The sequence below is a fragment of the Platalea leucorodia genome (assembly GCF_965183815.1).
Source record: "Platalea leucorodia genome assembly, chromosome: 6".
Classification (NCBI taxonomy): domain Eukaryota; kingdom Metazoa; phylum Chordata; class Aves; order Pelecaniformes; family Threskiornithidae; genus Platalea; species Platalea leucorodia.
Genome location: NC_138828.1, coordinates 16,851,252 through 16,873,352, shown reverse-complemented (window position 1 = coordinate 16,873,352; position 22,101 = coordinate 16,851,252). Strand labels below are relative to the sequence as shown.

At 37.7% G+C, this 22,101-nt stretch overlaps 1 protein-coding gene across 1 annotated transcript in view; it reads right to left on the bottom strand.

The window, feature by feature from the left end:
- Positions 1-6,888, bottom strand: part of EDNRA (endothelin receptor type A) — a gene marked incomplete at its 5' end in the record, with an annotated part of 33,078 nt that extends 26,190 nt beyond the window's left edge. Inside the window, one exon of the mRNA XM_082315572.1 lies at positions 6,487-6,888. Coding sequence (XP_082171698.1) covers positions 6,487-6,888 — 402 coding nt within the window. The remainder of the gene's footprint in view (positions 1-6,486) is intronic.
- Between the last annotated feature and the right edge of the window lie 15,213 nt (positions 6,889-22,101).

Below are 22,101 nucleotides of genomic sequence, written 5' to 3'. Positions count from 1 at the left end.
TGAAATTGAAGACGAGGGAGGAGCATTGAAGGGAACGTATATCCCACCCCATCAACGTACAGACATTAGTTAAAGGCAGAGTGGATCTTGAACAAAGACCTAGAATATAAAATCCCTTCCTTAACTGCTACCTTGGTAGCACATTGAACACTTTCTGCTAGGAAGCTGTAGTCTTTAAATTTAGAGAACAGATTCCTGATGGACTTCCCCTCCCTGTTCCATTTTGGGTAACTTCTGCCTTCAGGACTCAGCAATCAATTCCTGTGCTACCTCTAGATTTCTTTCATGTATGATCACTGCATGGAGCCACACACCCAGTAACAGGTTGTGTTCTGAGCAAGTTATATGGATTTCTGCATCACACTGGGGTACCAATGTGTTTCTTCTTGGAATCACTGATAAGAGTTCAGTGAAAGCCAGAATGCAGTTGTTAAGATGGTGGCCTCAGAATTTCCTACTGGTATTGGTACTTCATTGAGAAATATACATTGGACACATGACAAATTTTGCTTTTAAATGCGTGTTTCCTTTCTGAGTACATTTAACTTTATGTGGGCTGTGGGCTTGGCCTTACACTCCTTTGACACAAAACTGTAACTACTGTGGATGTCACTTGCTCTATTAGCCTACAGGATCAGTCCCAATGTGTTTAATTATCATCCCTGCTTATGTATAATATTAATTCTGTCAGTAAAGGTAATCAGATATGCCAAATAATTTGTGATTAAGAAGGGATTGGTCTAACGCTTATGCATATACTCTGATGTTGAAAAATGTCCATGACTAGAAATGCCTCAGCTAAGTCTTCCTTTACTGAAGACAAAATGGCTGAAGATGTTTGCTTACTGCCAGCTACCTTTTATATTTAGACTCATAATGTTCTAGGTGGACTGCTCAGATTTAGATGCTGTTGCAACTACGATGAGCATGAATACCAATTTACTAACAAAAATGCTTACTTTATTAAAGAAAACATCATCTTCTTGAGCTGTTTGAGCAGTGGACACTCTTGCTTGTTTACTGGGTAGATGTCTTTCACTTCATACCAGTAAAATAATTAGGAAAGTGTTTGTTATTCACATTCAAAGAAACAGGTTAAAAGCTGGCTAATTTGCTTCATCTACTTATTTATAAACTAATGGTTTAAGGAGTTAAGCATCTTAAGATGTAAGGCAATATAATTTATGTCAATCCTATGTAAGTCAGTTCTCAAAAAATAGAACTCATTTAAACATTTTTCCTTAAATTGCATAAAAATGGAAGCCAAGACAGCTCAGGACTTCCCAATAACATGATTAAAAATGAATTTTGCCATTCCAAAGGCCTTGGCCTAGAGTGTTTCTAGCTCCATGAGCTCAGGAAAGAGCTGTGGACAGCTTCTTCTGTGGAGACCAGCTATTGTTCTTGCTGTTGCTCTGCTAAACTTTAGCCAGTGACAGCAGCAGCAGCCATAAGGGCTTTACAGAGCTTTAGCACAGCCAAGGCAATAGTGGTGCTATGGTTATTTTGCTGCTGCCTATGTATAGCCTTAGAAAATTGTCTAGTTTCTTTATGGAAAGCAGTCCTCTAAAGAAGTTTTTGTGCATTGTGTCCAAACTTAGGTTATTTGCTACAAACACACATGGCAATGATGGGTAATGCAGGTGATGGAGCAGCTTTCAGCTATGTGCTACGCCACCTGATACTAGAAAAGGAGGTATGAAACCTTTCGCTTCTTCAATGCCTTAACCCTACCTCTACAGCAGCATAAAACATAAAAGTTGTTGTATTTCCCAATCTTTTCACTGCAAAGAAGTCATTCTTACTGATTTGGAGGCTTTAGGCTTTGACATCTTGAATGTCTGTTTGGGGTAAAAAAGAAACTATTTGGGTCCAGGTGCTAAAAATATGTGATTGAAAATGAAATTAGAATCATAGAATCATAGAGGCATTTGGGTTGGAAAAGACCTCTAAGATCATCAAGTCCAACCATTAACCTATCACTGCCAAGTCCACCACTAAACCATGTCCTCAAGCACCACGTCTACCCGTCTTTTGAATACCTCCAGGGATGGAGACTCAACCACTTCCCTGGGCAGCCTGGTGCAGTGCCTCACTACCCTTTCGGTGAAGAAATTTTTCCTAATAGCCAATCTAAACTTCTCCTGGTGCAACTTGAGGCCATTTCCTCTCATCCTATGACTTGTTACTTGGGGGAAGAGACCGACACCCACCTCGCTACAACCTCCTTTCAGGTAGTTGTAGAGAGCGATAAGGTCTCCCCTCAGCCTCCTCTTCTCGAGACTAAACAACCCCAGCTCCCTCAGCCACTCCTCGTAAGACTTGTTCTCTAGACCCTTCACCAGCTTCGTTGCCCTTCTTTGGACACGCTCCAGCACCTCGATGTCCTTCTTGTAGGGAGGGGCCCAAAACTGAACACAGTACTCGAGGTGCGGCCTCACCAGTGCCGAGTACAGGGGCACTATCACCTCCCTGGTCCTGCTGGCCACACTGTTTCTGATACAAGCCAGGATGCCATTGGCCTTCTTGGCCACCTTGGCACACTGCTGGCTCATGTTCAGGTGGCTGTTGACCAACACTCACAGGTCCTTTTCTGCCAGACAGCTCTCCAGCCACTCCTCCCCAGGCCTGTAGCGTTGCATGGGGTTGTTGTGACCCAAGTGCAGGACCCAGCACTCAGCCTTGTTGAACCTCATACAGTTGGCCCCGGCCCATTGATCCAGCCTGTCCAGATCCCTCTGTAGGGCCTTCCTGCCCTCCAGCAGATCAACACTACCACCCAACTTGGTGTCATCTGCAAACTTACTGAGGGTGCACTCGATCCCCTCATCCAGATCCTTGATGAAGATATTACACAGAACTGGACCCAGTACTGAGCCCTGGGGAACACCACTTGTGACTGGCCCCCAACTGGATTTAACTTTTAAATTTTAAATTCAGTCTATTAAGGCTGGATTTATAACTGGCACCCTTCCCATAAAACTCAATTTGTTACAATTTTTAATATTGATTTGATACTACCAGTGGATCTACTAGCAGTAATTAAGTGTAATGGGGCTTTAATACATCCAGAATATCTTCAAAGGAGGCTAGTCAGTGTTACTCACGTCTCAATCCATTTAACAAATTGCTAAGTGGAATCCACTATATAATTACAGTAATTGGAGAAAGTAAGGGGGAATTTTTGAGCCTACTGTACTGTGAAGAAAGGATAAAAATGTCAACACCTGCGACCATATCTTTAGCTGACATAAATTACATAGTTTCTTTTTTTTTTTCCCCAGCATCACATCTTTGTTAATTGTGTAAATGCATAACAGAATGATGGACTCGATTCTCCTGGGACCTTACATTTTCAATTACTATAATTTTATAACTGCTTCTTTCTAAGGATTTGTAAAATGGGTTTGAATACCAGTAACATTACCTACTTCTCTTTTGAAAGTAGTTTCAAAATAGTTAAGGCTACCTTATGTTTCAGGAAAGTGATTATACCTATTTCTGATATTACATTATAATTACATAATATACGATTATATATACGATGTGGCCATCTTAATTCTATACGATGTGGCCATCTTAATTACTACTGGTTACTTTAATATGCAGATGAATGCTTGTTTACTCTGATTTCAGAGCTGTTTTGTTGTCCTAAAAATGAAGATCTGACCTATAAGGTATTAAGTGTTTGACACCATTTGTTTATATAGGATACTAATACATAGCTCAACACATAGCTGACTCTGAAGCTAAAAGAATCTTTAAAATAAAGTTCAGAACAAAGTGTATAAAATACTTTAAAATTTAAACTCTAAACCAAAAATAAAACCCCTTTAATTTTTTTCCTTAAAAGACTATGCTTCCACTTCCAAATTGTGATATTTCCAGTGGCCACCCTTCATATTGTCACTCAACAAGGGGAGCTAAATGGTGTCACAGATTTTAGAATCCCTAGTGATACAAACAGGAATGCCACTTAACGAACTTTAAAATCTACTCCTAACGCAAGCAAACATATTACTGAATGGTTTATATGAAAAATGGACTACAAGTAACAGTAGAATATCTTAATCAGAAGTACTGGAGCTCCCTTATAAATGCTATAAATGCTTCCCTGTATCAGAACACATGTGGCTAACCTTATACAACAAGATGGTTGTATATGGTAATTTTTAAGTAATTTATTTTGGAGGTTCAAGCACTCAAAACATTACTAAAAGCTAGAATTATGCTTGTAAATGTGATTTTAATTCTGCCTTCTTACATGTGGGAATTGACATACATTGATGTCAAGGGGCTGCAGTTTCATTCACAGCCTTTATTTATCAAATACATCTCTGTAATACAGAAATAAATTTTCATATAGGCTAAGAGAATTTCATTTGTACAGAGACATTCAGGACCACAGTTCAGCTCATCATATAAGATATAGCAAGGCAAGTAAACCTGTACAATGCCAAAGAGGTGTCAGAAAATTAAAAGAAAAAATGTATTGCAAAGTAATAAAAGGAATGTAAAAAATATTGTTTGTTACTTTTATCTAAACTTCTAAAGAATTTTCAGAAGACCATCAAAAGGCAATTCTGAAAGGCAAAATTAATTCCAGATTTCCATTCCTCATTGTGAAGAAGCAGCAGAGCTCTAGAAAGGTTAGAAAAAATTGTGTAATAAAAATAGCTGTTCTTTCCCAAACTCAGCTCTGAAAAAACCACGTGCCATTTTTCCTTAAAATTTCCTATCAGAAATACCACAAGAAGAAAGAACACTGCCTTAGCAATTATCCATAAAGACATCCGGATAATTTACCAGGGAGGAAACTGTAATGAATCATGGGAGATGCAGTCCAGGCTATGAGTCCGGTTCACTAAGGATAGTGAAAACATGCAGAACCCCAATCCCATGTCGCATTAGGCATCCACACAGCTATAGAAGACAGGTGACTCTCAAATCAGGCAGAGGCTAATCTTTCTCATCAACTTGTTAATCCAAAATACTCTACAGATATCTGCTATCTTATCAATGAATTGATTATTTAATTTTCCAGGTGGAATACTGAAAAGTGGAAACTGGAATTTCTGTTAAATCACGTGCATTATTATTAAGAGTCTTTATCCTAGTTTCAAATTCATATTATAATAAAACCAGATAAAGTTAAAATACTTATATGTAATTTATCCTACTGGAAGATCAGAACCAGGTACTGCATTTTACCATAGGTAATATGCCTCTGTACAAATGTAACATATGCACATATACATATTTTTAATCCATTAATGAATTCAAATTGTTATGATCTTGTCCTATCAATACCTGCATTATAATGCAGGTCAGTAGTTATGATGTCAATAGTTATATAGATACAAAACATGTCTTTTCAATTCACTGCCTCTTTAATTTTAAAATCCAATTTCAAACCACAAGATTCTAGTTATTATAAAGTTATGCGTGAAAACATTTTGTTTAAAACATGTGTAAATAAAAGTTAAGTCTCTAGTATCTTTAAGGGCCAAAATTGTGAGGAATTGTTTTTTGTAATTATAATAGTGTTTTATTTACTAACAGAAACACCTTAAGTTTTTACTGAGAAAAGAAAGAAAAATTACAATATCCTATCAGCTATACACCTGTATATAATCCACAAAGATACAGATAGAAGCTGACAAAATTCTTTGATGACTTTCTAAGATACGTTAATATCAGCAAGGTATAATAAAAAATGACTTAGTTTTGTTCATTCAAGCCTGTCCTGGAATCATACAAGTTACATTAGTAAACATATATTGCATCGGAAAAAGCACTGCTTTATGGCTTTGTTTCATTAAAATGGAAAATAAAAAAACTGGGACAGGATAACTTTATACCAGATTAAACAATCGCTGAGGATCATTTTATACTTTGACAAATCCAGGTGAAATTTAATATTTCAAAAATGTTCTATGATATAATTGATTTTACTAACTCTGGAATAATTTTGAGAATCTGCTATTAATGAATATTAAATTAAAACCTTAACGCTCAGCTTAACTGACATAATCTCTCTCTGCAAAGTCATAACATGAAGCCTGCGGATCACAGAGAGCATTTTCTGTAAAAACATAAAGTAAGGATAGGATATTCCAAAAATAGCAACTAGTCCAATGCTGTATGTCCATCAAGGAAGAGAACAGTTTATAAATAAAGTCTTCCCTTATAAATTCTTTTGCTAGCTATAGTAGCTATAATAAATTAAGAGTCCTGTGAAATGCCCAAGGCCACGCTTTGGTTAAGAGCTAAGAGCTACATCATCTTTAAAAGGAGATGCACTTTTTCTTTCTGGAGGTGAGACCTGAAAGCGAGGTTTTTGTTGTAGAACAACAGAAGTCCACTTTTCTTAAGTGGATTATTCATTGACAAAAGAGTGCTACTTAGACAAAGAAGTAACCATAGAGAACAGACAGCGTACTTGTAAGGAAACTGCAATTAGAATGTATTGTTGTTGCATCCTACCTTGTACACCATGATAGGAATATCAATGACAATATAGATAAGGTCTCCTAGTGCCAGACTGGCTATCAGTGCATTCGGGCCATTCCTCATACACTTGTTCTGGTAAATGATCCTCAGCAGAGTTGCATTCCCAACCATTCCAACGATGAAAATAGCACAAGATACCACTGTGTTAATGTATTTAAAAGTTTCAGCAATCTTAGTCTGTTGGGAGCATTTGACAGTTTGGTTGGACACCAGGGGCTGCCTGGTGGTGAGGAGTATGCTGGATTCGATCCCTGAGAAAGTGGAAAGGTAGTTTCCCAAGTCAGTCTGATTGGCAGCATATCTGTCAGAGCTGTCACTGAGGACAAATCCTGGAACCAGCAGCAGCAAGGAAACTCTTAAACCCAAGGCTTCCATCCTGAAGTCCCAAAAGAGCAAATTCAGTGAGACAGGGTTTTTTCAGTATTTCAGTGAGATACTTCCCACTTCTTCACCTGCAGAGAGAAACAATAAGCAAAGCCAAAAAAGAAACACAGAATCAATACAAGAGGTAGACTAACACACCCTGTTTCTCACTTAAGAAGGGTATTTGAATGTGCAGTCTCTACAGCACGTATGTATAAACACCTGTTTGTAATCACTGTGCTACTCTGAAGTCGAGATTACCCATTAACTGTCTGACAAAAGGCAAACACAAGAAAATACCGTAAGTGATAGCTTATACAAATGAGATCCTGCAAAATCTTTTTAGTTTGAGGCAGAATTTGTATATGAATGGAAAAAATATGGTGGATGAAGTTCTGTTTTAAAATATAGACTTGCAAGAAAAGTGTACCAGCAAAGAGAGACCTTGGAGACTGCTGAATGATATTTTAGCTAAAATAAAAAGTTGTTATTTTTTCATTGAAAAAGTTATCAGCACTGCATTAATAATTAAAGGTAGTAAATTTGTTAATTTTCTGAGTCTTTTTGATATATTGCAACAATGAGGCTTTATATTATTTTTCACTGACTTTATAATTACCTGGATTTCAAATGAAGACTGAAAATACATGTATTTCAAATCAAATTTGGACCAGATCCAAAGTCCCTAAATATTAGGAGGAAGACTTTTATAGTTTCAGGGTAGACCTCTGGCCACGAAAAGCCCTTCAAAACTTTATGTGTTCTTTGGTTCCTGAATGTCATTGCAACTCATGTTCGGTACTTAGCCACAGCGCAGCTAATTATAAAACTTTAAGCTCTTTTAAAGATAAAAAATACTTGGTTTAGTATTCTAAGCAACAACTCATGAAATTTGCGTATAGGAAAGGAAGCATCATAGCATTCTCTCCCAGTAAGTAGGACTGCCTATGTGTAACCACCAGAGCTGGCTCCCTGCCACAGTGGGTACAGATACTACACCTCCAGTGAAACCAAGGAGGCCACTCAAGTCCATTTCCTTCAAGCCCCAGTTTAATTTAAGAGAAAGATTTTTTTACATGGCTCATATCTGCAAAACAAGACAAAGTGCTGCAGTGTTGCCAAAAGAGGAGTAGAAAGTAAAGTATTTATAACTTTCTGATTTCTAGGGACTCACATGAAGGATTTAGGAGGATCCTTTTAAATAAATGAATCCTAATGCCATTCCCTATGGAGCTATTAAGTCAGAGTTTATAGCAAGAAATTTACCAGAGGAAGAATGTGGGACAATTTACTGATAGGACTTCTGGAGGCAGCCACAGTATAAATATTTACTACTATTACCCTCTTCGGTTGTGTGTGGTCTGTAGGAGTGTGTGTGTACCTATGTACAGCAGCAATGCAATGTTAACTTGAGTATTCCTGTCTGGCGTGTAGAGTGCTATCCCTCACAGACCAGGGATCCACGTTTACGGTCTTTTGTATTGGTGTATTTGAGATGGTGGTCTGACCAACTGTGAGTTCCTATGCACTCGATTTTAAAGTTTAATATACTAAATAGTAAATCCTTTTTATTAAATGCCGTTTACAATGGTATCTCAAGGCAGTTAGCAACAGTTTGCATGATGTAAGTGCTTTCACTTTAGGTTTCTAAATCATATCAGAAACAACAGACATATTTGACTGTAACTCTTTTCAGGCAAGTATTAATACTTTTATTATTTACTATGACTATGGTTCCCCAATTTACAAATAGAAAAGCTGAATCGCTAATGATTTAAATGACTTTTCCATGTTCATACTTGCCCAAGTAAACGTGATACAGCTATGAACAGAACACACAGCCCTATACTTTGGTGGTTATATTAGTGTCCTCCTTATTTAATGACGTTTTCTTGTGAAAATTTGAGATAGATATATATATATTTATCATATGAACATGGTGGTAGCATGGCAATCATGCGGCCAGCATGCAAAGCTAGAAACAAAATTGCCAATTACCAGCTCTTCCCTCTCCCAGAAGAAACTTTTCCATAAGAAGCAAAACTAGAAAATTTTTAATACCGTAATTTCTAAGGATATTTTCTTCGGGATTCCTGACCATCCTTCATTCCTCTGTGCAAATTTTCCAAGTATTTATATTGTTACAGAATATAACGTGCAAACTGCCTCATGTACGTAACATACTAGCACTCGCAACAACTGTTTGTAATAACGTAATCCAGTGTTCTCCTTCACGTGTAATCTGAGTACCTGGAGCGTGTGAGGGTGTCGCGTTCAGCTGGAGGCCACATGCGTGCGCTGTGCCTGTGCCCCTACAGCACTGCAGCAGCAGCCGCAGATGCAGAGAACAAAACTCCTGACTTGCCTGGGGTGTCAAGCCAGAAAAATTCCCCTGCCGAGATTCACAAGAAGAGACCGTACTATTGGAAATGGAGTTGTTCGAAGTATTAAAGACGAGCTAAAACGTTGACGGTGATTCATCTGCCCAAAAGGCAGCTGAGATGTAAACAGGAGCAAATAAACTTCACCAGGGTATACAAGCGCTGAAAGAAAGACTGCCGGCAGGACGAATTTCTCTTGGTTGCCTCCCACCCCAGCACAGGCAGCGAGCGCTCCGGCTCTCGGGATGAGTGCCTTGTATTTCTTCCTCTAACACCACAGAAAGCACTCGCTGCTTGTAACGCTATCAAAAGATCAATTCCAACATGCACTTGGCAAATCAGTTCTACCTCCCCTGCAGCCTGTATAGAGCATCTGACAAGATCTATACACTGTGAAACTTTAAGAATAGTTACCGCAAGCTGCCTTGTGCCTGTCTCTCGCTCCCTCCCTCCCTCTCTCTCACGCTCACACACACTCACTCAGTCACACACACACAGAGGTGCACCATCGTCCCCCAGTCGTTATCGGGAGCGTTATCGAGAAGTGCCGAGAGCGCCCCGCGGCTCGGGCCCGGCTCTCCCCGGGAAGGGGCAGCGGCTCCCGCCCGGGCCCGCCAGCAGCAGCCGCCGCACTCACCCCCGGCGAGCCTCCTCCGCCGGGCTCCCGCTCCCGCTCATGCTGTGGCTGCTGCCGCTGCTGCTGAGAATTTCCTCTGAGTGGCTTTTCCTGGGATAGTCTTACCAGATCCTCCTGCCTGCGTCTGACTGGGTGGGATTGAAAATCTCCACCTCCGCTACATCAGTAGAAGAAAGAGACAGACTGAAGAAGTCAGAGCGTCCCCTCTTTTCTGCCCCCTCCCCCAATTAAAACAAACCTCCAGCCCAAACTGAGCCCCTGCCAATGTTAAACACAAAGGCTGCCTCCCGGGCACAGGGGAACACTGAGCTCTTTAACTGTTTCCTCGCTGAAACTGAGCTGAACTACTTTGCTGGACTCATCCAAGCAGCAGCCTTGGGAATCCACTACTGTAGCTGCCCGCTAAGAGCACATAGGGTTCTCGGAAAGGTTGTGTGCCCGATTGAACCAGACGACATAGGAGCCATGAGCAGAGCAGGGAAAAAAATCTCATGATGAAACATACAGCTTTTGCCTTGCATTTTCCCCGGGTTTGGCCAGGATTATAATATGGTTCCAAGACAATCAGTAAAACTCGATGCGTAAGAGTTTCAAAAATGCTGGGTCCGTTAATGGGGACTGGTCCTGGGTGAAAATTTCTGTGATCCATCCAGGACACACCTTGCCAATACCTCTTGGTTTTCAGGACCAAAAATGCATTTCCAAAGATAAGAAAAGTGTAGCATTTTCTGGCATTCCTATGTTTCCTAACACTGTTCTTCTGTCAAGGTAGTGGTACAAAAAGTGGGAAGTTCTCTTATAGCTAGTAGTCTTTTCTCATGATGAAAAAATACCAGTGTATCAGAGGGAGCAGCTTGTAGTGGAAACAGTTTCAAAATCCCTTCATACTAGAAAAGTCAAGAAAATTTTAGTCCCTTCTTGAATCATTTCAGGATCCTCATTTCATGGCAAGCTTCTGTCTGGCCATACCACAGAAATTATTTTCTAAACATGTATGGGTTTCTTTTGAATACAAAAAGGCAGTCTTTCTACATATGATATAAAAATACATGGTGCTAAAAGAATAAAAACAGACTGAAAAGAACAATAGAAAATGTGATGCTAGTGGCCTGCAGAATTGAAATATCTGGCACTAAATCACGTAAGAAATTGTTTTGAACTTTATGAGTTTTGCATAGTTAAAAGAACGTAGACGTTATTTTAAATCATCTGATAAATCTTGAACAGGAAAAACCAGCATCTGGATCAACTGGAATAGCAATACTTTATTTCTTCTAGAAAGTAATCTCAGTTAAATGATGTGCCAAAACACGAGATCTTTGAAGGAACATAAGTGCTCAGGCTGAGAATCACAAGAAGCCTACTGTTTGCAAATGAGGTAGAAAAGTTTAATTCAAAATTTCAAATTGCCCTGAAGTTGAATAAATGCTGATAAGCCACTAAATTGTCTCTGTATTGGTAAAAGTTATTTTAAATTCTTTACAGTTTGGTCATAGATGCATAGTATTAACAATTGTCAAGAATCATCTGTATGATAACTTGTTGGAAAAACTGTTGAAGAGCTAGAAGGGGTGTACTTAAAGATCATGTACACTTTATGGAGTGCTTTATCAAATGCAATTCTTAAATCTCTTGTATGTTCTCTAAACATTCTGCACACGCTATGCCTTTCCTAGGATCATTTGACCTTTATGTCTAAACAACTAGAGTTGTTAAGAAAAATGAAATTTGTGTTTCTGATCTCATTCAAACACACATTTGTCTTTCCAATTCCTAACTCCATTAATTTGGAAGGTTTACATCATATATTCAGACACTGCCATGCATAACTATATTTACTATTAAATGAAATAACCAAATTTACTAATGCTGTTAAAGATCTATTTGAAAATATGAAAAAAGAGAGCTCTTTATTACCATTGTGAATGTTTCTGTTATTGCCAACCCACATAAGTAGTATTAATTATTAGAAATTACTGAATTGCTTAGTTCTGTGTTCTTTGTTATTATTATTGTTGCTTATTTATTAATTGGACTTTATTCTATCTTTAATCTTTTGGGTGTCTAAAACTGAGTTGAATTCTTGTCTTAAGCTAAGTTAAATCCAAAAGTTATATTTAATTGTTTCTGCTAGGTGTTTTTTACTGTGTTCAGGAAAGTAACATGGAAAAGGAAGTAATCATATATGGATTATTCAAAAAATGCAGTTGCAAATGCAGTTGGCCTCAGCTACTAAGAAAAGTAATAAAATACAGTTCTTTATACCAAGATATTTTTGGCTGTTAGAGACAGTTTCACCACCATTGTAGGACTGCTATCTTGTGTGTGCATTCTTTTATGGAAGAGTTCTTGACTGAGGACTCTCTCTTTCAGATTCAGCGCAGTGAAAGTGTTTCCTCTGACCTCTTCTCTTTTGTGTCTTCAACAAACTACTTAGCTTGTCTTGCACAACTTCAAAGATTCAGAGTAAGGGCAACATTAGTCTCGTTACAAAATAACCCATTATACTTCAGTTTTAAGGATACCTGGGTTTTGCAGCTGGAGTCATGTTTCAAGAAGACTCTCAACATTTTGTAAAGCTATTAATTTTCCTGAAGCCTTCAGATGATAGAAAGGAATGCTTTATTGCAAGTGTTACTAGCCTAATGAAACTAAAGCTGCAGTGCCTTTTATACAACTACCTCAGAGGCAATAAAAGAGGATCTTTAGTTATGTTTGGAGGAGTTCATTTTATTTGATTGAAATGAAAGTTTAGTAAACGTATTACCTGTTAAGCCACTTATCTCGTCAGATTTGATATGAAATAGGAACATACGTTCATCAGCTCATGGAGTCCTAAATTGCACTCCTGAGATTCAAAAGACCAAAATCAAAACCAGATATTGTCTATAATTGGCATTTTCCTAAGCAGTCAGTTGATGTGTGTATAATCTGTAGCATTATCAGAAAATCAGAAGAGTTATTCATGGCAAAGTATGTAAATATCTAATTGTTTTGCTTTCTTCCACTTGATTTCTGATATAATTTTTGTTCCTTCAAGAAACAATACAAAATATTATGTTAGGAGCCACTTGGATAATTTGGAAAAATGAACCTAGATACTTTGGTTAAAATGCTGGATAACTGTTTCACTTTGAATTCAATATGTAGATCTAGTGAATAATTTTGCTTTGTATTTCTGAAATAAAAAGGAACTCAGCAAATCAAAAACTTTTCATAGAAACATGCTAGTTTGAAAAATATTTGGTGGGCAGGTTTCTCAAATTTTATTAACCCTGGTTCAGTCAGAAGTTGCACCTCACGGGAGAAAAAAAAAAAAGAAGAAGAATCCAAGGCATAGACAGTATTTCTATTTTGTGTAGGTTTTCTGTTCTTTGACAAGAGATGCACTTATGCAGTGGCTTTAGAATAGTTCAGTTAAAAACAGTACCTACCAGAAAATGTAAATTCATTGAAACTCAGGGCCCATTATTTCCAGTGATCATTGAACTATTTATTTGCTTCTATTACATAACATTTCTGTTTCCCAGTAGCTGCTTTATTTAAATTGTATCTCTAATAATGGCATATCTATAACTCTCTTTATGTGCTTAGCACAAATAAATCCTCTTTCTGGCAAAGAGTATCTTGCTTCTCCCTCCCTCCTTCCTCTCTCATTTCCTCCTCCATCTCTCTTCCCCCCCTTCTCTGTCTCTCTCTCGTTTCCTTCATGTTGCCAGAAATTTTTGGCAATTTACAATATGAATTTATAATTCAAAGAGAATTATAGTGAGAATACTTTTATATTAGTTTATTCTAATAATTGGAAAGGTATTTGTATTAGAACCACTGAAATATTCCTGCCCTTGGGCTATGGGAAGTTGAAACCTGAAGCTGACACGGAATCAAAAGGGAAAAAGGATTGAAGTTTAAAGGACAAAATAGACCACGGTGCCAAACAATTAATATAGGAACAACTGCAGGAGCTATTGCACCCCAAATGGGAATATTAATCAGGAACTGTGGATTGGGTGTATATAAATTTTGCAGAATCATGGTAGAAAAGGTTGCTGGACCTTTAGTGTGCAGATTGGAGAAGTAGTAACATGTATTGTTAATTCCCTTCAATTGCTGAGCATTTTAGCTTCTGGGGAGCATTTTTCTACTGTGTTAAATGCAATAGATTAAGGACATTTCAGGAAAGATTTACTGGGAGAGGTAATGTTGTTGGCTTCCATTTCCATAGATGGAAACCCTAATTTTCAAGCTCTTGTTCCATAGAACCTGAAGGGAATGCACCCATGAGTGCTGAGGGAGTTGGGCCAATGTCATTGCGAGGCTACTCATGAGAAGGCTACTCATGGAAAGGAGTTGGTGGAGAAGGACCTGGGTTTCCTGGTGGACAGAAAGTTGCCCCTGAGCAAGCAATGTGCCCACTGGGATCTGCAGCTGCATTAAACAGAGTATTGCCAGCAGGTCGAGGGAGGTGAACCTAGACCTCTACTCAGCACTGATGAGACACATCTGGAGTGCTGCGTTAAGACAGACGTGGACCTACTGGAACGAGTCAATCAAGGGGCTATAAAGATGATGAAGGGACTGGAGCATCCGTCATATGAGGAAAGGCTGCAAGCTGGGACTGTTCAGCCTCGAGAAGAGAAGGCGCAGACAGGATCTTATCAATGTGTATAAATACCTGGTGGAAGGCAGTAAAGAAGACAGAACCAGAGTCTTCTCAGTGGTGCTCAGTGACAGAACAGGAGGCAATGGGCACAAACTGAAATACAAGAAATTAAATTTAAACATAGGAAAAAACATTTTCACTGTAAGGATGATCAAACAGTGGAACAGGTTGCCCAGAGAGGTTGGAGAGTCGCCATCCTTGGAGATACTCAAAACCCAACTGGACACAGTCCTGAGCAACCTGCTCTTGGTGACCCTGCTCTGAGCAGGGGGGTGGACTAGATGATTTCCAAAGGTCCCTTCCAATCTCAGCGGCTCTGCAATTCTGGGATTCTGTGATTCAGATGAAACTTCCATTATGTCAAGAGTATTTTGACGTGAGCTTTAGAATCATAGTGTTCAAAATACTTTGAGTTATACTGTTTCTATTGGAGAATGATATGGTATTGAATTGAGCATGAACTACACTAAAAAGGGTATTTGTAAATTAATATCCTGTGGCAAGTTGGATATTGTCCAAAAGAATGGAAGCGTGATATTTTTTGAAATATTGAGCAAAGACTGTATTTTTTAAACATTAGCTCTGTAAAGAATTTATTTCTTTTCTTCTTTCCTGAGGCCAAGACAGCAAAGCAATTGACTGTAGGGAGCATTTGGGGATCTTCAGGTGTTTCTTCATCCCCATTGTTTCAGGCAGCCCTGAAAATAGCTGTGACCTAAGGGAGTTCAAGGAACCTGCTCCAAAAAGACCAGCCTTTAATGGTAATAGATAGAAAGATTTTTACGTGAAACCCTCAACATGCAGTAAAAATGTATACGTAAAGAACAATGAAATAGAGAGATGTCACAGAAGATTCCTCTTACATAATCAGGCAATGAGTGGTTATATGCATACTAAAGAAGAAAATGGAAGAAGGAAGAACAGATATAAAGACAAATTAAAATTTGATTTAAAGAACACTAAGAGGAAGAGAATATATCAGATTATAAAATCGTTCATAACTTACGTTAGTTCACAAAAGTAAGTTTCAATCTGCATTTGCAGATGGGAGCCTGTGCAGAACACACGTTCTGTGATAGAGGAATGCTGTTCTGCTGCCAGATGCTTCTTCTGTTATCTTAAGCACTAATAAAATTATCTAGATAAGATAGTGAGATACTAGAATGCAATTTTATCTTAATCTAAATAAGGTTAAAATTATTTCTATTGGCTACTCTGCAGTGAAGCTGTTTTTCATGGAAAACCCTGACTCATCTCACTTATTCCTAATGTTTCTAGGTTATCTAATTTTTTGTCAGCCTAACTAAAGCTGAGTTGAAATAAGCTGCTTGTACATTTACTTTGATACAGTAAACTCCCGTTCTTGTATTATTTGATGTCTAATGATTAGCATATACTATTCTACATATTATCTTACTGTGATACATGTAGGCCTATTTACAGACTTATCAAGTGATAGATCTACAAAATTCTGCATGTTTTTATAGATGTCAGGAATGCTCTGCAACTCAATTTTAGGATAAAGACCTTTCAAATGAACAAGGTTTCTGGAAAAGGTTGCACCATTCCCTTCTGCTATCTAGAAAAACATTCTTTATTGGAAACCAAAGCACACATTTAGGTAGCTAAGACAGGGTAAACAGAAAAATCTAGGTTTGTAATACTTGAGAAAGAAGGAGCAGACAGCTTTTTAGATTTTGGTGATAAAACTCTTCCAACCATCCAAGAATGATCATTCTATTTTTATGTTTATGCATGTGGAGTATTCTGTTTGTTTGTTTGTTTTAACAGTACAGCTGGCTCTATCCCATATTCAGAGGGGCTGGGTTAAGATATGATTGGATTCATGGGTATAGGATTGGTATGATGTGCTGTCATGTGTTGTCACGGCCTTTGTATGAGGCAAATGAGCACCTAAATTGTGATACTTATAACTGATTAAAGGACATAGCAATAGTTTTTGCTAAGCAAGTTACCTTTATTACCTTGCTGTGACATGGACTTGCATTGCAATGACGTTCACCCTCTTTTATGTAGGTGAGAAAAACCAAGCATGAATGTTATTATGTCAAGAGACAAATTAAAGTCCTTACGCTAAGGCCTCAATTTAGTTCCTTGCAGTTTGTACATAAATACATGTTTTGTGGGGTTTTTTTACTTCATTCAGTAAAGAAATATCAGTAATCTCATGGAAAAAAATCCAGGATAATGTCATACTAAACCTTTTTATTAGACCAAATCCAGCATTTTCAGCATGACTGATATAAAACTACTATAATCCAGGAACTTAACAGTAATATACAGATCCACAATGAATAATAATAACATATTGCTGTTACGGACCTATTTTGAAATCCTGCATTTTGATCAGAGACATCATTCAGAGTTATATTTTGCGTGTTTTCCATAAAAATACCATAGATTGATTCAACAGAATGCAATCTCACAAAAATCTCTCTTACAATTAAAATGCCATGGGACCCATTTTATCATTAGGAATTGTTCTGTGTTTCTTGAAGTTAGAAACACAGACTTCTTGTGGAAGAAGTGTGGTACTGGTACTTGGCTGTGTTAATACAATTCAGTGATACTAAGTTTCAGAATAGTCCAGAAATCTGAACTTGTCTTGAGGATTCAGAGGGTTGGGAGCCAACTAACCTTGGCTCCTTTTCATTCCTCTTCCATCCCAGCTTGTTCATAGAAAGCCTTATCTCTTTTGCTGTATTCTTTCTAATGAGAACTCCTCATATCTTCCGCATATGCCTGGTAGGCATCAAACGCTGACAACAGTGTTCATCAGCCATCTTCCTTCTACTGATCCTTGTCCTACCCACTGTTGGTGATCTACTGTAGTTTCTCACACAGTTGGTAGTGTGCCCATTTCTTCATACACTAAACACTAAATGGGTGGATTTTGCTAGTTTACCCTTAATCCCAGTCACAGTGCTGGGGTTTGGTGTGGTGAGGAAAGGCAGACCAGCAAACTGGGAGAATGTCAAGCCTCTGACTGGCAAGGCCCCTGCCTTGCTGTCTATGGTATCCCCCTTCGCCACTGGCAGAGGGAGGGCATGCTGGAAAGAAAACAGGGAGTGATTTTATGCGTCTTAATCCGAGTATCCTAGACAAAAGATCCAACTCAGTTCTGCTGTCTTTGGACAGAAATATTTCTTTCTCTGGTAATAGCAATCTTTGCCTTATAAAATAACTTGAAACTGAGCTGCTTTCTATGTGTCAAGCCACTGTGAATTAACCTATGCCCTCTCAAATAAAGGCAAATTATGGAAAGTAAATTAATAATGCTGTTAAAATATACAGGCATATTAATACTGTATGTGTAGTATTTAATTTTATTTTTATTCTTGTCACAGTTAGTACTTTCAGATTTTTCAGCATGTGAAATAAAAATGAACAAGAGATGTTTTTGCCAGTCTCCCTTTCCTGTCTGATATTCCACTACAGTTATAAGGACTTTCATTTATAATATTGGATTTTTGTCATGTTAAAATCCATTGTAATAAGAACATAAATAACGTACAGAAGAAAGTCCTACAACAAGTCTTTTGGATCAAGCTGTAACACAAGAGTATTCTGTTTGTATACATAAAAAAATTATACAATTCCTGGGCACAGTAGGGTAAATAATGATATTAGCTTTCTGTGATAATTCTTATGAATATAGCCAAGCGCAAACTATTGTTAATAATTAAATAAAATCATGTATTTTAGGTAAGAAGAGCCAGCATATCTCAGTTTTTAAATTTTTTAACTACTACTTATCCTATTCACAAACTTTGATCAACTTTTAATTGATTTAATGTGCTATTCAATTTAACTATTCAGGAATCATAGAATCATAGAATAGTTTGGATTGGAAAACACCTTTAAGGTTCATCTAGTCCAACCCCTCTGCAATGAGCAGGGCCATCTTCAACCACATCAGGTTGCTCAGAGCCCTGCCCCACCTGACCTTGAATGTTTCCAAGGATGGGGCACCTACCACCTTTCTGGGCAACCTGTTCCAATGTTTCACCACCCTCATTGTAACCATTACCCCTTGTCCTATCGCAACAGGCTCTACTAAAATGTTTGTCCTCATCTTTCTTATAAGCCCCCTTTAACTACTGAAAGGCCACAATAAGGTGTTTTTGGAGCCTTCTCTTCTCCAGGCTGAACAACCCCAACTCTCTCAGCCTTTCTTCATAGCAGAGGTGTTCCATCCCTCTGATCATTTTTGTGGCCCTCCTCTGGACCTGCTTCAACAGGTCTATGTCCTTCCTGTGCTGAGGACCTCAGAGCTGGACACAGTACTCAGGTGGGGTCTCACCAGAGCAGAGTAGAGGAGCGTAATCAGCTCCCTCGACCTGCTGGCCATGCTTCTTTTGATGCAGCCCAGGATATGGTTGGCCTTCTGGGCTGTGAGCGCACATTGCCAGCTCATGTCCAGCTTTTTGTCCACCAGTACCCCCAAGTAAAAAATACAACCAATAAATGCATGCAAGTATAAGTTTGTGTACTCTTTGAACTAGTGGGTTTATAATTTGCATCATACTTTCCTAGGGAAGAACATCTGGAAAAACACTTTCCACTTCCTTATGGATGTAAGACTCATATTTTCTAATCCAAGTAAATGATATAATGCTAAATCTTAACTAGGTCAGATTTAAGACGGTGGGAATGTAATGTTCTCTTTTGCACGATGAAAGTTCTGTGGTTATTTAGAATAGTGCATTATGAATATACTAAAAACCATGCATATTGTGAAACAGATGCTGAAAACATACGTATCAGTATTGTGATCAAACGTTATTTACTTCAGACCCACTGAAATCAAAGATATGTTGTGGGACTCTTACAACACTGTTGGATCAGATTCTCAGCTGGCATAAGTAAGTGTAAATCTCTTGATGGAAATGGAAATACATTTGTTTGTATTGTCAGGGATTGATCATAAATGATGTAATTCTTTCTGACTCATATTAATATACTTTGTAGGGAACCATGCCATCATGTACATGTACAATTTTCTGCAAAAGCTATTTCTGCTTGTTAAGAATTTTGATTCATTTTCATACTTTTTTTTAGTACTTCCTGACTTTTTTGTGGTAATTAATTCACTAGTGGTTATAATAATCTAGATCAGTAAATTTTTCAATAAGTGTTGAAAAATAGTTGAAAATCAAATTTTGATTCTGAAATAATCTGTAATCCAAAACATTGTCACTGGAAATGAGTGAGAATATTTAAAGAAATCCACATCCAAACAAGCTTTAAACTTAAATAAAACCCCTGTGTATCGACTCTGTGAATGGGTCTTATTCAAAGCTTGAATGAGGCTAATTTTTTTTTAATAATTACAAATAATGTATATGTATGAAATTATATTGTTCACATGAAGATTAGAACCAAAGACAAAGTTATTTTAAAAATTTAAACAAATTATTTATACAGCCATATGAAGGTCAAATGAGTGGGCAAAGCTGGATTCTTGTAAATTAAATAGTTAAATGTTTGGCGTATACTCATAGCAAAATATGGAAGCATCAGCAACTGCCTGTGATTGATTTATAATATACAAGTAGCTATCTCCCATTTTTTTTCAGTTGGTGCTATTTAAATCTCATCTGTACCATTACTTTTGAAATAATGGCCAAGAACTATAGAAGCTTTACAAGAATTGTGAACAATATGGGAAAGAAATGCCTTTTGTATTTAGATTTAGAATACTGTAACAGTCTAGCAAAAGGCAAGATGGACTAAAAAACTGCTTCCAGCTTAGCTTAGAACCTGTACTTTATACCTTAGACTGAACTTTATTTGGGTCAGGGTCTGTGTGCTGACTTTTTCTCTTCAATTTATGTTAAAAAGTGGAAAAATGGGGAAAGCCAGACCAAAAGCCTCAATATTATTTTCCGAAATTTTGTAATGCTTTCTTGGAATTTTGCAACATACTGAAATACTTGAGGGAGTTGCTTGTGAAAAACTTCTGCTAAGATATTTTGGTGTTTGCAACCTTTTTTAGTTCAAGTTAAAAACCAAATCTATTAAAACTGTCCTACCTCTGAGGAATGTTTGTTAGCTCCACTAACTGCACCTTCATTCCTAGATAAATGTCCTCAGATTAAAGAAATTTACCCACCTTTGCAGTTCTTTGAATACACATGCCTGTACATATATATATCAGATACAGAACACTAGCAGATCTTGTTTATTGTCAAAATTCATATATGCAAAAAAGTCTTTCAAGTTATGCAGAAGTGGGAAAAAAGTCTGTATGATTTTCGCTGCTAGCATTTGGCGAGACTAAAGGGAAATGAAACAAACAGATGTCCTATAAGCTGTCAAGACCTAATAAGTCTGGTATTAATAGACATGTCTGGGCCAAGTACTCTCTAGAGATAGTAACAATAATTGCTGCCTCCAGATAGTCACATGCCTAGTCTCTGCAATTTTCTAAAGGGTTCAAATTCTCAATTGTTGTGTATTAAAAATTTTTTAATTAATCATTACTTATTATAATGCTGTCTGTAGATTTAAGTATCCACCCCTAATGAGATGTCTCAACATGAAACAAAGTTTAAGGGTTTTTTTAGTGGTGAATAGGAACTGATAGTTTAATTCCTTCTGCCCTGGAGGGCTGGTATGACTTGGTATATTAAGAAATGCTGGTTTGAACAGATATGTTTGGCAACTTATATCAAAATTATGAGACTCAGATTCAGCCTGTTTCCTTGTATAAGGTTGCTCTATTATAGTACACCTTGCCCTCCATTGTCACCTGGTGGTTCTGTCAACTAACGCTATACTTGACTGAGCATCTCAAGTGCTCAGGAAGGTGGATGAATAATACTTTCAGAGACAGTCTCCTTTTCGCTTAGGCCTTTGGATATGAAATTATATTAACTAATCAGTTTTTTATTTCTTCTGGTAGAGCACAGCAATTTTTGGTCTTATTTAACCTCCCCAAAACCACTTATGTGAAAACCCATAGGCCTAGTGGGGGACTTCAGGTTCTTACAGAAATCACAACACTCCTTTATGGAAAGCATGCTTGGAACAGTTGTAAACACAGGTAAATAGAGGGAATGACATAGAGCATTATTCCGTTCTAATATTTACCCTAGCTGAGGTTAACACCATTTGGCTTGCTAAACAAGTCATCACATCAGTCAGTCACCATCTTAGGAAGGATCTTCTTCAAAGAAAGCAACTCTCTCTTGTGCCTTTCTTATTCTCTATTTGCTTGTGCACATTTATGCTTATAATATTTTCCTTACTTCACTTGGTTATATACCCTATCATGACCTACAGTATTCTACAGGCTAGACATAGCGTTTTAAGATTTGTACTTAAGTATGAATCACTTCACCCTGTTTGCTGAGGTATTGCTGCAAAATGTACCATTGTAGTGTATTATTGTTTGCTTTGATTAAGTCTATGCTTTTTAGAGGTCACACTTCTGAAAAAAAAAGTTATGTTCATTACAGACAATCCTTGACACTTATTTACAGTATCTTGTTTACGTCACATGTTTCTAGAGCACTATG